At 41.0% G+C, this 16,781-nt stretch overlaps 1 protein-coding gene across 1 annotated transcript in view; it reads left to right on the top strand.

Annotated features, from left to right (window-relative positions):
* LOC149285994 (dual 3',5'-cyclic-AMP and -GMP phosphodiesterase 11A-like) overlaps window positions 1-16,781 on the top strand; it is a 106,871-nt gene that overhangs the window by 31,219 nt on the left and 58,871 nt on the right. The window contains exon 2 of the mRNA XM_089494682.1: window positions 1,164-1,322. Coding sequence (XP_089350808.1) covers window positions 1,164-1,322 — 159 coding nt within the window. The remainder of the gene's footprint in view (window positions 1-1,163; window positions 1,323-16,781) is intronic.

Raw genomic sequence — 16,781 nt, 5'->3', positions numbered from 1 at the left:
CATTACCACAGGTGTATAAAACAAGCACCTAGCCATGTAGTCTGCATTCACAAACATTTGTCAAGAAAATGGGTCGTTCTGAAGAGCTCAGTGAATTCAAGTGTGCTACTGTCATAGGATGCCATGTTAGTTCGCGAAATTTCATCCCTGCTAGATATTTCATAGTCAACTGTAAGTGGTATTATTGGAAACTTAAAAAAATAGATTTTTTTAGCCACAAGACAAAGCATTCAGAGGTTTATTTTTCTGGGCATTCCTGTCGGGAATGAACCAAGACTGGTTCAGTATATATTGTGTGAGGGCCAAAACTTGAGAGTTCATCGTTCATAAACATAATGCCTTATTTTTGTAGTAATTAAACACAGGCAGATCCCCTGGAGAGAACCCTAATAGGGAAGCATAATTCTTTTTTTTCCTCTCTTATACACTTCACACAATTGCTGAACTGAATGCAAGACTGAATATGTTTTTCTCTCTTACTTGAATGAAGACTTAAACTATGTAGCAATGATCTCGCAATCTTAAATTTGTACCTTTATTTCATTTGGGTTCATTTGGGTATCCGTGTTGTTGCCTGTAATAATTTTTCAGCATTAGTCTTCCTACAAAGAAATTCTGAATTTGTGGTCTGTTTCTGACCCTCAAGGTCAGGAGATCAATATCCCTGGTCTGGGTGATTCAGTCATTTTGAACTATTGACTGATGAGAACAATGTCCTTAGCCTATATAAATGAATGTGTGACAATTCACATTTGCAGTGGATGAACATGTGTCTATTTTATATATGAAATCAGGGGAAACAATCTCTAGTCTGTTATCACATTACATTATTAAAACCAATAACTAGATAAGAAGAATTAGAACATTAAAAAACATATTAACCAGGTTTCCACAGTGAAACCTGCCTCCTTATAAGATTGTAGTGTTTCATCACATGGGTAAAATATAGAGGAATGCTTTGAGTCACAGTACAATAATAATTTTCTCTTTTTGTTAGTCAAGTAAATTAATAAACTATATTAAACTAAGTTCAAATGTTGGATTTCTTAATGAAACACTGGAAGGTGCATAATAAAATCTTATTAATTATTAAATATTATTATTTACTAAATAAATATTGAGTAAACCATCCACATTCTTATTAACTGTTTTGTCTTTTGTAGGACTGGCGATTCAGTGATGAAATTGACAAGCTGACAGGATACAAGACAAAATCTTTACTCTGCATGCCCATACGGAATAGCGATGGTGAAATAATGGGAGTTGCCCAAGCTATAAACAAGACTCCAGGAGGAGTCCCTTTCAGTACGGACGATGAAAAAGTAGGAAAACATTTTTTAACAGTGTCATTGGCAATGTTTACAATATTATTTGTATTCTGTACAGGTTACCATGATATCAGTTTTCCCTCATCTGCTGGTATATCTATTTCAGGATTTTATTAATTTAATAGCGTTTTTCTGTAAAAAAAAACAGATTACACCAAAAAATATAATATGAAAAAATATTGTATTGGGCACAATGCAAAATTTGTTCATTTGAAATCTCATATGTAGTCTATAATTACTATACTTATTACTTACTGGAAATCATTTTTTTCCAAATGCATCAACATTTCAGGGTGTGGTAACAAAATTTGATAATATAATTGAAGAATATTTTTACTGCTTCTAAATTATGCCTCTATTCGCAAGAAGTGACAGTATAAATGTTTGAGGTGTTGTGGAAAGTTATCCCAGTGTAAATGTAGTTAAGTACATAATATTAATACAGTAAGAAGGAATGCTGGGAGACACCTAATAGCAGGAGTGAAGCTTGGAATCGTGAGGCAGTGGAAAGAGAGGGAATTACTGAGGATAGGCTACCCTGAGGAGATTTTGGCATACCTGGGAACTTTATGGCTCAGCTACCTGAAGCCCCCCTTGTGGGGTTTAGTATTCCTTGGGATTTCTGTCTCTAGAATTAGCGTTAGATTTATTGTAGATGACTCATCTCTGGTTTCAGTCACATGAAAATTGAGTGTTCCCAGAAAAAATATGCCGGGAAGATTTTACATGATTAAATAATTATTTATGGGAACAGTCTAGGTATTTTAAAAAAATAAGATGTTAGAATGCCCTTTCTTCAATGGCTCTTCCTATTCCCCGACATCCTTCTGACACTTTCTAATTTGTAAATAACATAATATTAGGGATTTTCTAGGAACAAAGTTACAAAGTAAGGTTACATTGAGGATGTAAGAATAGAACATAAAAATAATATTGAAATACGTTCTAGACCTTGTACAATGCATCCAAGAAGCAGGCTAGTCCTTATTTTTACATTCAAGCCAAGCCCATAGTTTGATTAGGCAGTCTAGTTTTGGGACTGTCAAATGCGGGGGGGGGGGATTTGCCCTAAGGATGGTCAGATTTAAGGCCTTTGGATCACTACTTGAAGCTTTTCCTGAACAATTTATGCCAATTCTACAGTAGCCACTAGCTGACATTTCCTTGATTACTGCATCATTTAATGGATTTACATCTATACATTATTTTTCTGTATATGTGTTTGGGCAGCAATAGATAGGGTACACAGGCCATGTTCTCTGCTAGGTGCCTTTTGGGCTGGTTTACTACTGGGTCAGATTGATAACAGAATAAATCCCTCATCTAACAGATGAAACAACAACACATTGCTCTCCAGACACATTTTGCTTTTCTTTAACTGGATATACTTATAGCTGTATTATTAAGGCTGCTTAAAGGCCATAAGAATATAAAAATGTCCTGTGATTTATTCACCATTAGCCCATTCTCTTTGCTAATTCTTTGGAGGTTTGGCTCTCTTTTGATTTTTATTTACCGATGCTGGATGAACTCTTTCCTGCAATATAATGCCTTACATCCACCGGATTTCCCGTAGAATTACAAAGATATCATGGTTTGAACCGTTTCTGGCATCTGTCCATGGTGCTGATGTGCCATGCACAACAGTACTACAACTCCAGCTGACATATACATTAACCCCATCATGACTGGATTTTAGCCATGTTGCATCCTGCACCTACCTCACACTTGGGACATCTTTGAAGCTGGCCAATTCAATTTACCCCATCAAACCATATATTTTTGAAAAGCAGACACCTTAAGGTATTTAAAGTTCTAGTATTTTAACATTTTTTCATGTCTGATTCCTCTACTCAGGCCATGTAATTTTCTCAACCTACTAACCAAATTTGCCCAAGTATGTATTGTTTTAAATAGACAGCCAAAGATATTTCACATGGGACATCTTGACACTTTTCATCTCCGGAGCGGTCACATCGTGTCCTGGGGTGAGTGTTCAGTGTTGCTGAATGCCTCGTGATCGAGGCATTTCAGCAACACCATTGAAGTTTAGAAGGTGATCTTTGATCGCCTCCTAAACTTTTAAAACGGGTGTCCGCCGCCATACAGTGTGGCAGATGGCGGATGTTGACGCCCACGGCCCCCAGACATGGCCCATGATGCCGTTCTCGGTGTTGCTGAATGCCTCGACATCGAAGCATTACAGCAACACCGTTTAAGCGAAGAAAGTGATCGTTTAATGTCATGATGTGTCAGGCACGTCATAGGTCAAGTGACCGTTTTGCATGACGTGCATGACCCGTCAATGGACGTTAAGGGGTTAAACCCTCACTGTAAACTTGCAACTTGTCACCCAAACTAATTGCTTCCCTATCCTATTATATATTTCCTTCCCTTTTTATCCTTCTTTTTACTAAGACTGCCACAGTCGGTTAGCTTAAATGTAGTAATTTGCAAAAGGTGGCAGGTGGTTTCATTTCCTGCTGAACCTCTGTCATAACTGCATAATGAATAATTTACGGAAGTAATATATCTGCTTTAATTTGTCAAAATGTGTAAAATAACGTAGTTGATGCTGATAATCCAAAATATGTTTTACAGATATGACTCATCCTTATGGTCTGTCAAGGGATGGTAAATATTAGGATAGCTAAAATAAGTTAGAAATATTATGTAAAATGTGAAAAGTAGATGGATTATGAATTATGCTGGTATTGAAGTTTCATATGTCCATTGCATACACATAAAAATCTACTTCCCTAAAGCCATAATATATTTAATACAAATCCTGAAGCTATCATAAATAAACTTGGGTACAATATAAAATAATTAAGTTACAAAAATCCATTGTGCGAAAACACGTTTGATGAATGACAGTTAAAAAGCTTGGGATATTTAACTTGCTGTGAGGAAGATATGGAAGATTTTATATTTGGATTAAAGTCAAATTACCATTTTTTTATTACTACTTTGCATTTTAGGCAGAGATTTCAAACTTAAATGAATTCAAAACTTTAAATTATACTGACCTCTTACATAGTGAAATATGGTGTGTTGTATGTACAATAAAGACAGACAGATCAGGCAGAAACTTCTTTATTCCATGCTCTCTCTTCCTCTCTCTCTGCTGCCCCCTCCTAGTTGCATCACAGGACTTAAGGTAGACCATATATTAGTATTTAAGGTAGAACTTTAGAGTTTGGAAATTAACAACATTAACAGTGTCACAAATCAACATAACATTACATCACATCTTCCCCCTCAAACATTTACTCATTTAATGTGTAACAAAGTCCTCCCATATTTTAGGTTTCAATCTGCGACCGTAACTAGAGTAGGTGTCCCTTGATTCCATAGGAGTGTTCAGAGCATTCTCTCTTTCTGGAGCCGTAGAACATGCTAAACCCAGGGAGTCGGTAGTTTTATATGGTTCAGTGTTGTCCTCAGAATACGAGTCAAGCTTGTCTGTTAAGGCGGGTGTGCTGGAAGCTGCAGCATCATTTGAGGTACATGTAGTAGAACTTGAAAAGTCAGGACGTAGATGACATCTGTTTCGTCTGAGTTCCTGACCCAGCCGATTCTCGATTACATATGACCTTGGGGTTTCCAATACTCGTACTATACGTGCAGGTTCCCAAGTTTTTCCATCTGCTCTGTGTCTTACAGCTTGTCCTGTGGCAAGTGGTGTCAGAGATTTGGCTGATTGGTTATAATATCGCTTTTGTTTGGAAATTATTTTGTTTCGTTGCGCAGCTACATGCTCGTGTGCAAGGTTCTGAGGCTGAAGTTTCTTTGGAGAAATTGGCACTGTAGTTCTCAGTGCTCTGCCCATAAGTAACTGTGCAGGAGAACATAAGCCCTCCAGAGGTGTTGCACGATAGTTCAGAAGACCCAAATGAACATCCTGCCCGGACGATTGTGCTTTCCTTAGAATGGATTTGGCAATGCCTACATATTTTTCAGCTAGTCCGTTAGCCTGTGGTAGATGTGGACTAACGGGACTGTGCTTGATGCCCCATTCGTGGAGAAAAGATTGAAATTCAGCGCTGGAGAATTGTGGACCATTGTCAGAGACAAGTTCTTCACATACACCATGCCTGGCTAGTATTGATTTGAAAGCCGAAATTACAGAGGAGGACTTCAGATCCTTCAGTTGTACTATTTCAAAGTATTTACTGTAATAGTCAACAATAATCAGGTAGTCATTTCCTTCAGTATGAAAAATATCAGTAGCCAGTCGTTGCCAAGCACGAGAAGGGATACTCCAGGGGATGAGGGGTTCTTTTGTGTTTCGTCGTTGAAATTCGTTGCAGGTTTCACAAATCTTCACAAACCTCTCAATGTCAGAGTCTATGTTAGGCCAATAAACCAATTCCCGTGCCCGTCGTTTGCACAGAGCCATGCCTAAGTGTCCTTGGTGAATTTGTTCCAAAACCACTTTCCGTTGACTTCTAGGAATGAGTATACGTTCACCCATGAAGATAATGCCCTCGTTATTTGACAATTCATGTCTCACAGGCCAGAATTCCTGTAACTCTGGTGGTAGTTTTTTGCGCTTCTCCGGCCAACCATTGCACATGACCCGGCAAAGTTTTTCTAGTTGCTTGTCCAGTAACGTTTCCTTTTGAATACTTTCCAATCTGACATCTGAGACGGGTACATTGACTAAGACTGTGTGCACTTGTTCCTCCAGATCAGGTTCATCCCGTGCGTCATGTCCTGCTGGAAACACTCTGGATAGCGTGTCTGCCATTGGGATTTCTTTCCCTGGTCTGTATTTGACAGTAAGGTCATATGGTTGCAGCTTCATTACCATTCTCTGTAGGCGTGGAGGGACTAAGTTTAGTGGTTTCAGCATTATGTGTTCTAAAGGCTTGTGGTCCGTTTCCACTAATACTGGACGCCCATAGATATATTGATGAAATTTTTCACATCCGTTGACAATGGCTAGCATTTCCTTTTCAATTTGGGCATAGTTGGATTGAGCTGCCGTAAGTGCCCTCGAGGCATAGGCCACTGGGTGACCTCTTTGTGTCAGTACTGCACCCAACCCAAATTGTGATGCGTCTACTTGAAGAACAGTATCACAGTTTACATCAAAATATTTCAAGATGGGTCCGGGCTGTTTGCTTATGGTGGCCTTTATTTTCTCAAACGTTGTTTGCATATTAGCATCCCAAGACCAGCATGCATTTTTCTTCAGTAGAGTTCGTAGAGGTGCTGTTTGTTGGGCTAAACCCTGCGAAAACTTTGACAGATAATTGAAAATGCCCAGTGCTGTTTCTAGTTCTTTTCTGGAAGTTGGTGCTTGCATTTTAATGATTGCTTGTATCTTGTTGGGATCAGGTTTTAAACCATCTTTACTGATGATATGCCCAAAGTAGCTTACCTCCTCAACACCAATCTGCAGTTTGTTCGGGTTGAGCTTCATATTCTTCTCACGACATCTCTTAAGCAAAGCAATCAGGTTCTTGTCATGTTCCGCACGGTCTTTGCCATAGACCAATAAATCATCAATTATGACTTCCACACCCTGCAGGCCTGAAATTAGCTCGTGTGATTTTTTCTGGAACATTTCTTGAGCAGATGCTACACCAAAAGGTACTCTTGTAAATCTCCATCGTCCAACCGGGGAGTTAAACGTGGTGAGGCGACTGCTGTTCTCATCTAAACGTAGTTGCCAGTACCCAGACTGTGCATCTAGTACACTGAACACTGATGCCCCAACAAGTTTGTGTGCTATGTCCTCTAGAGTGGGTAGTCTGTAATGTTCTCTCATTATTACCTTGTTCAAATCACGTGGGTCAATGCATATACGGATTGCTCCTGTGTTTTTCTTTTCCACCACCACCATAGAGCTGACCCATTCAGAAGGTTCTGTGACCTTTTTGATCACTCCCAATTTTTCCATCCTTGAGAGTTCTTGTTCTACTTGGCTTTGAAGCGTTAAAGGTATTTTCCTTGGTGCATGTATAACAGGGTGTGCCCCTTCTTTGATCCGGATTTTGCATATCCCTGGAAGACATCCGAGTCCTCTGAATACATCACTGAAATCATGTTTAATGCCGTGAGCTGTAAGTATGTTTTCACCGTTGTTAACAGTCATTATAATTTTGATAAGACCAATCTCTTGGCTCGTCCGCAGACCCAGCACAGCAGGAGCCTGTGTTTCTATTACAAACACCTGTAAGTTAGTTTCAGATCCTTTATAGGCACATTTTGTATGACAATGTCCAATAACATCCAGGACCTCTCCTCCATAACCTCTTAGCTTTGGTAGCCTTTGCGTTTCGAGTTGTAATTCCTTACTGAGGAATTTGCGATATATGTGTCCTGGCACGCAATTTACCTGAGCTCCTGTGTCAATCTTAAACTTGACAGGGATCTTAGCATCCCCTAGATGTAAGGTGACCACTGCTTCATCTGCAGAGTGTTGTGTGTTCTGCACCGATGCAAGGTATATCTGTGAGCCGTCTGTGTCATCATCTGAATGGTTGTCCAAATCATCTATATTATACACTGGTCGTGTCTGTGGCTTCCTATAGCTCATTCCATTATGACACATTTTGGCAAAGTGCCCCTTTTTTCTGCATTTATTACATTTTTGGCCTCTTGCAGGGCATAACATATCTTTGTAGTGTGTGTTTCCACAATATCCACAGGTTGTTTCTGTGTTCCTAGCTCTGTTTTCTCTTTTATTCCCTCTCCAGTCAGCTTTTTCTCTTATGTGACTTCTAGATTGCTTTTCAATTGCACTGACTTGTGGTTGTGGACCTCCCAGTACCTGCAAGTCTTTTCTTGACATCTCATATGCTCTCGCAATTCTGATAGCTTTTTCAAAGGTTAATTCTTCCTCTTGCAGTAACTTTTCCTGCAATTCTTTGAACTGACTGCCCATTAATATCCTGTCTTTTATCATATCACTGCTATCATGAAATGCACAGTCTTTTGCAAGCAATTGTAACTGTGTGACCCACTCATCAACTGATTCACTGCCCCCTTGGTTCCTCTCATAGAACAGCTTTCTTTGCACTGTGGTGTTTTTTCGTGGATTACAATATGCATCAAACTTTGCAAAGAGTACCTCTGTCTTTTTCTTGTCCTCTGGAGCTATGTTTCCACTTGCACACCATGCTCTGCATACATCCCGGCCTGTTTGGCCAACACTGATGAGAAAGTATGCAGCCTTTTGTTGATCCGTCCATTGTGCTGCATCAGGGCCTGCATAAACCAGCTCTATCAGCTCCTTCCACTTTGCCCAGTTCTCTGATACATTTCCAGATTCTAAATCCAGGGGAGGAATGTTTCTTGTGCTGCTTGCCATTATTCTTTAGATACACCCCACTTCTGGTACCATGTGTTGTATGTACAATAAAGACAGACAGATCAGGCAGAAACTTCTTTATTCCATGCTCTCTCTTCCTCTCTCTCTGCTGCCCCCTCCTAGTTGCATCACAGGACTTAAGGTAGACCATATATTAGTATTTAAGGTAGAACTTTAGAGTTTGGAAATTAACAACATTAACAGTGTCACAAATCAACATAACATTACATCACATATGGCATCTAAAATTGTGTTCAAGGGAGAAAAACCAGGGTTCTTGCAAGTTGGCAAAATTCACCTTGCATACCCGGAGGGTTGCGGGTGACTTATGAGTCCCCACTCCATAAACATCAATATTAAATCAATAATAAACTAAAAAAGGGGGTCTGATAATGCACCCCCTTCCACCAGAGGCTAACACAGTAAGTGGTTTTAAATGACCAATGACTTGTTAGAAAAGCGTCTCTTTCTTCCCTCAAATGGTGTTGCTGTAATGCCCTAATGTTCAAGCATTCAGCAACATGTAAATCTGCTCCAGGGACCCAGTGTGATCCCTCCCCGGGCCATCAACATATATATAATATGGTGGTGGACACCAGATTTAAAAGAGCTTAAAAGGCAAAGCTCAAATGGGGTTGCTAAAATGCCTCAATAGTGAGGCATTCAGTGACACCGAATGCCTCACCCCACAATGCACTGTAACTACTCTGGAGAGCAGTCACAAGCGTCATAGTGAGAGATTTTGCCTCTCGCAAGATGGTGGCGCCCATTAAAAAAAACAAGATCCCAAGAGGGTAACTCTCACTAGACGCAACACTTATCCCATTCCGTTGATTTCTGAACTTTTCGACCGATTGCGCGGAGCTACCATTTATACGAAGTTGGATCTTCGGGGGGCCTACAATCTTGTTAGAATCCACGCTGACGATGAATGGAAGACTGCTTTTAATACACGATCGGGACATTACGAATATACAGTTATGCCGTTCGGGTTATGCAATGCCCTAGCCGTCCTACAGGAGTTCATCAACGATTGCCTCAGAGATTTTCTTCAACAATTTGCCGTTGTGTACCTAGATGCAAACTTGATCTTTTCCTCGGACCTTTCGACTCATCGTACACAGGTAGCTCAGGTGCTACACCGACTACGGCAACATGGGCTCTACGCCAAGCTGGAGAAGTGCGCTTTTGAGGTCCGCAAGGTTATGTTCTTGGGCTACGTCATCACCCCGGAGGGGTTTGAGATGGACCCTTCCAAAGTACGGGCTATCGAGGGTCTGAAACCACTACAGCGTTTTTTGGGGTTTGCCAAGTATTACAGACGTTTTATCAGAGACTTTACTAAGATTGCTGCTCCTTTGAACTTACAATATATTGAGACCACGAAATGTCTCAATCCTCGACAAGCCAGGTGGTCCTTGTTCCTGTCCCGGTTTCCCTTTGTTTTGAGAACGCCAAGGCCGACGCTCTCTCATGAATGCACACCTTTCCTGATGAAGAGAGTCACGAACCTGAGGCGATTGTACCGGCTGCCAAGGTCCTAGCTGCAATCCACCTTACCTGTCGTACCCCTCTCCTGGATCGTATCGTCAGTATGCAGTCTCAAGCTCCGGTGTCTCTACCTGTTGGCAAGTTGTTTGTTCCGGTTTGTTTCAGGTCTCGAGTCCTCCGCATATCTCATCGTTCCAGGACGGCAGGACACTCGGGGGTTACACGCACTAAGGACCTCGTTTCCAGAACTTTTTGGTGGCCAGGTTGGGCCAAGGACGTTGTCTTATTTGTCCGGTCCTGTACAAAGTACGCGGCCAACAAGTCTTCCAGGAGGCCGCCCACCGGACTGCTCCATCCTCTGCCGCTTCCCTCAACACCATGGACACACATAGCAATGGACTTTGTTGTTGACTTACCTAACTCCAGAGGCCATACCGTTATACTCATGGTTGTTGATCGCTTTTCTAAGATGGCTCACATGATTCCGTTGAAGAAGTTACCCTCTGCTGCCACGTTGGCTGACATTTTTATACGCAAGATCGTCCGTCTCCACGGATTGCCGACTGAGATTGTCTCCGACTGAGGCTCACAATTCATAGCACGTTTCTGGCGTGAATTCACCAAAGCCTTGGGTATTACTCTGGCCTTCTCGTCCGCGTATCATCCCCAATCTAATGGGGCAGCTGAAAGGGCCAATCAACATCTGGAACAATATTTACGCCTTTTCTTCAACAACCACCAGGACAACTGGGTTGATCTGCTACCCTTCGCTGAATTTGCCCGTAACAATTCCGTGCAGGAGTCTACGGGGATATCCTCTTTCTACTGCCTTTATGGTTTACATCCTCAGACTTTTCCTGGAGCGTTTCCCGTCTCTGCGGTTCCGGCACTACAAGAGAGGTTGGTAACCATACGGTCCACATGGTTGTCGGTGCAGGATGCATTGCGACAAGCGGGCAGGCATCAAGAACGTCAGGCTAATAGGAAACGTTCCTGTGCCCCTGCTTATTTGCCTGAGGGTTTGGTTACCCACCAGGTATCTCAAACTTAGAGTACCGTCCATGAAGTTGGCTCCACGTTTTATTGGTCCCTTCCCTATCGTTAGCCGGGTGAATCCGGTAGCTTACGAACTCCTGTTACCCCGAACCCTCCAGATTCCTCGAGTTTTTCACGTCTCTCTTCTGAAACCCCTGGTTTGCAAACGTTTTACTACGGTGAGACCTTCTGCCGCGGGGGCTTCTGTCGCAGATTCCCTCCGGCGATGTCTTCAAACGATTCTGGCTACTCGCAGACAACAGGGGAGTTTACAGTATCTGATCCACTGGCGAGGACTTGGTCCAGAGAGTCGTTCCTGGGTTCCTGCTGCTCGTCTCAACGCCCCTCGTTTGGTGCGTGCCTTTGTCGCCAGAAGACGTGTTGGTCTTTCCAGGGGTCGTCAAGGGGTCGCCCCTTCGAGAGGGGGTACTGTTACGTACCTTGCTGCTGATTCCCCCGGGTCCTCGGATCGGCAGCCGCCACGGAGAAGAGGGAGACACCCCGCCTCGGCACAGCAGCTGCTGCCTCCGCGAAGAAGAGGGAGACCCCCCGCCTCGGCACTACAGCCTCAGCCTCCCCGGAAAAGGGGGAGACCTCCCGCCTCGGCACAGCAGCTACAGCCGCTGCGGAGAAGGGGGAGACCCCCTGCCTCAGCACAGCAGCCCCAGCCACCGCGGAGAAGAGGGAGACCTCCCGCCTCCGCTAAACAGCTTTCACCGCCGCGAGGACGAGTAAGACCCCGCACCTCTAAGCGGCAGCCGCCAGCTACTGGAATCAGGTCCGGTCCTGCCGCGTGCACACGATCCTCTGCACGCCACCTAGTGCCGCCAGCCGGTACTACCGCTCCTTTTAGGCAATTGCGATCTCGCCAATCACAAGATGGCCGCGGACCAGAAGTGACGTAACGGACTTGTTGGAATTTGGCGGGAAACTCTATTTTAGCGCCAAATTAGACCTCCTATTTAAGGGACTCAGAATCCTTCCCGGTTTTGCCTTCTGATGGTCGTACCTATCTTGATAGTGTCTATTCCTCAGTAAGCGTTCCTGTTTTGATTCCTGTTACCGACTCGGCTTGTTCTCGTTCCTGTTTCCCTGGCGTTTGATTCCGGCTTCCTCCACGACGATCCTGACTTCTGGCTTCCTGACCTCGGCTTATTCCACGACGATCCTGACTTCTGGCTTCCTGACCTCCGCTTGTTTTTTGACCATTCTGCGCTTATTACTTCTGATCTCTGTCTGTTGGAATTTGCCCGTGCTGTTCTACCTGCCTACGGGGTCTATCCGTACGCTGTGCGTGACAGGGGTGTCTGCTTTTCAAAAATGTATGGTTTGATGGGGTGAATTAAATTGGCTCGGGTTCAAAGAAGTCCTAAATAGGACATGGGGCAGAATTACAAGGGTTTTTTTTTTTTTAAATGGTTTTGGAATAGCAATACTCTACTAAAAACATTAGGTATTTCTAAACTCAAGACACATATTAGCTTTTTTCATTTTTTTGTAGATTTGACATTTTTCACCATATTTTTTTTTCTAGTAAATTAGATGATCCGATCTAAATAATGGTATCCAAAGAAAAAAATATCAATATATAAGTTGTGTGGGTACAGTAAATGAGAGATAAAAAAATTACAGCTAAACACAAGCACCGCAAAAATATTAAAACAGCCTCGGTCCTTAAAGGGTTAATTGTTTTCACACATGTATACCCAAAATTCCTGGACTGGCTGTGGCTCTTGAGGTCTGGTGTTGAGTACCACTGTGCTAGACTAAATAGTTGAAATAGGCATCTCGGACTTGTGGTATGATAAATAAAAGCTTTTTTATACTAGTTCATTTGAAAATTAGTTCAAAATAATGAAATTGTGTATGTATGTATTTTCCTACAAACAAAATCAATATTTATTTTTAGAAACTTGTTTTGATCAATATCTACATATTTCCATAGTTGCAGGCTTCTATTGTACCACCCTGTTTCTCAACTCAGCCCAATCTCAATTTTTTGCTTTTTATAGCAAGTTTTAGGAAAACAAGAACCTCTCGTTTTGGGAGATGTGCTATCCTTTATATCCTCTTCTTCAATCCTAATTATGCCATAGAGATTGATTATTTGGCAACAAGTTACAAGTTGCAAAAAGTCCCACCCTATATTCCAACAGTGTATAAAAGAACGAAAGGACTTAAAACGTTGAACATCTCTGCTAAGTTTTACAGTGACAGGCCTGAAGATGGATGCAGATTGTGTCACTCCTCAAGTTAAGCAGTCTATAATAAACAGACATTGAATCCAGATCACTGTGTTATGTGCATTTCCTGACAGTCTCAATGTACATTACTCTATTACATGTACCATACACCTCATTGCCAGAATGTATAATGGATAACTCTCTTCTAGATTTTATGATTAAAGCATGGAGCAAAATTTGCCTTCAGCACTCCCTTCATTATATTATTGTGCGATGCTTACTTCCTGGAGGGAATTGCTCCAGCACTCTCCCAAATAGAGTAGGTTATGGAATCCTATCTTCCTTCTTACAAACGGAAGCTAAACAAACGCCAATTTCTTGATAAATTCCCACAATCGCCCATACTTTGGTTTATTTTATTTGCAGCTACTTAAGATCTATTTGTTGGCACTTTTTTTTTGTCTGACTCTTCTAATCACCTGAATAAACTTATGTTAGATAAAAAGGGCTCATCCCACTCCATTTGAATACTGTACCTTGTAATAAGATGTAAATTCTCCTAAGATTCAACTCTTGCTGGGATCACTAATTTAGAAACAAAATTATGTGATACAATTATAAAAGATCTAATTAAAGTGGCCTAGAAACAATCCAATAGCTGGGAGAAACTATCACAGTAGCCTCATACTCAGAAATGATGCTTAAATTAGCACGCAGAGAATACTGGTCACCCAAACATATGGCCCATATGGACCAGATAATCTCTGCCACAAATATTTAACTTAAGGGGAGCCCATGGCACTGCCTCTGGGTCTTTATATAGTCATTTTGGAACTCTGGGGTGTCAGTCTAAACAAAATCCTTGGGTAAACTCATACTTTGCTAGAAAAACTATTTTACATTGTTGGCTGGATGAGCCCCCTCCACCACTTATACTATTCCAGATGTTACTCCATATTTTCCATATGTATTGCATGGAAACTTACAAGACCAAGAAACAATGCAACAAACATTTCCTTAAATAGTTAGGATGGTACAATGATTCCATCAAAATTGGAACTAAATGCATTCTTAAGCAGACTTTTTAGTAAAGTTCCTTATGTAACTTCAAAATATTGCATAGGAAAACTCCTTGCATCATCATTTCACCCAATGGGATTTTACATGGGATCTAAGTTTTCTTGTGAAAGACTGATGCTTCATGACTATACTGCATGACCATAAGCTGGCAGCTGATGGGTTATGAACTTAAAATATTGAGATAGTAAGGCCAGGCACTCCCAATATGTGCTGCTTAGAATTGGCGAGGGGATAGCTCACATAAACCCCCCACAAAATGATTTAACTTAATAGTACTTTTTTCTGAGCTGCACAACCGATCTGATATGAATTCTTAATATTTCTTATAATTAAATAAGGGGATACCAACAAGTAAGCCTAACATATAATCTATTTATTTTATCACTTTATTTAATCAGAAATAGATTGCAAAATGTATATAGTGATTTCATGATTATCGAATCAAAAACATGATTATAATTCTCTAAATGTAAAACATGACTGAATGTTCCAAAGTGCATGAAACAACATGATTGCATGTCCAAATGTAATTAAAAGGCAAAAACATCAATAAGTAGTTTGATGGGGTAAATTGCATTGACCGGCTTCAAAGATGTCCCAAATAGCCCATGGGGCAGAATGACCAGATTTGGAAAAAATTGGTTTTAAAATAGCAAAACGCTATAGGCAATTAGATGATACGATCAAAAATGGTATCTAAAGAAAGCCCTTCTTGTCCTGAAAAAAACAATATATAACTTTTGTGGGTATACTAAATGGGAAATGAGGAAATTATACCAAAACACGAGCACCGCAAAAGTGTTAAAACTGCCTTGGTTAATAAGGGTACACAAAATAAAAAACAGGCTGGTCCTTAAGGGATTAAACTTGTTTTTAATTCATCGTGTTCCTTGGAACATTGAATTTGAACACCAGAGCTTAAAGAGCACATGAAGAAATTCAGCAGCTCATGAACAGAAATGTTTCCTTGCTCTAAATATAGAATTTGGAATGCACTTGTGAAACATTCCGCTCTATTTGATCTTCTAGTAACAATATGAACTAGATCAATCTCATTTGGTTTACTCGAAGTAGTGTGAAATCTCTACATCAGGAAATGAAGGTTAATAATGTGTGCTCTATAAAAATAAGATCTTTGCTTTGCTGTGTATTGTTGTGTATATATACTTGTGTTTATATGCCTGCAGAAATCGACACATACATGTATCAATACACGGAGAAAAGGGGCTATCTCTGTGTTGGCAGTTTATTCATAAGCAAACATGTTCCATTACATAGGTCTGGACTGGGATTAAAATAATTTCAGATACATGTCTTGTTTAATTTTTGTCTCATTCGCTTTTGGAAAACTAATTGGGTTTCCTGCCTTTTCTGTTTTGACAAACAGTGCTTTTTTAACTTGGAAACAAAATGTGTTGCCTAAAAACAAGTCTTTGTCTATGTGCACCCATCTGCTCTCCCAGTCATGTCTGTGTCTCCTGATTTCTCCGCCTAGGTCTCTCTGTGCCCCCTGCCCTTATCCCCCTAGCCCTCTCTCTACCTGTTCCTCACAACCTTCTCTTCCCTCCTGTGGCCTAAAGCACTTCTACACTGGCCTGCCCCATGCAGGGTTCTGAGCCTGAACCTGTCCCTGCACAAAGACTCCTACCAGACCCGGTACCCGCAGTGTGACTTTAACCCCTGTATCACATTTTTTTATGCCGATCCACGAGCGGTGTTGAGGTCCAAATTATCCAGAGGTGAAAAGGGATCAAAAAAGCAAAGACTTTATTACAGTACCACTATGTTACACATTAATCCATAAATAAAAACAGCTGGCTTGACTGATGGTGTAAAAACTGCAGCCCTCACAGCTTCTTGGATTGTGCAGAATGTTTTCACGAAGAAAAAAACCATGGAAATCAAGATAGTCTACCTTTACACAACCATTGTGTTTTTGTCTTTTAACTCTGCTTGCTTTTTGTGTGAGAAGTATTGACTGGTAGTTATGGAGAACACTATAGAGTCTAGTCATGAAACCCTAATCTTTATGAATAGACAGGTCTTTTCTGTAGTTGTACTAATCAAAATTGTAAATCCTTCACAGTCTGATGAGCAGATTATTAAGTTTACTGAGACAAAGTAGAACAAGAAGTAGCAGTTCTAAATTGTAAATGTGCACAGGTGTAAAAGTAAAGCCAATAGGAGTTAGATGGAATGCTGTGTAAATATAGAATTCAATCAAACGTTATTACAGTCTAATCAAACTGTAAACTCTGGGAACTATTCACACCAAGCTTTTCCTTGTTGAGAAGCGTTAGAAGCAACCTATTATATTTTTACCTTTTATTTTACACAGTT

This window comes from Sceloporus occidentalis, unplaced genomic scaffold (assembly GCF_023333645.1).
Source record: "Sceloporus occidentalis isolate IW3139 unplaced genomic scaffold, rSceOcc1.0.p SCAF_74, whole genome shotgun sequence".
NCBI lineage: Eukaryota > Metazoa > Chordata > Lepidosauria > Squamata > Phrynosomatidae > Sceloporus > Sceloporus occidentalis.
This window is presented reverse-complemented; position numbering and strand designations above follow the sequence as displayed.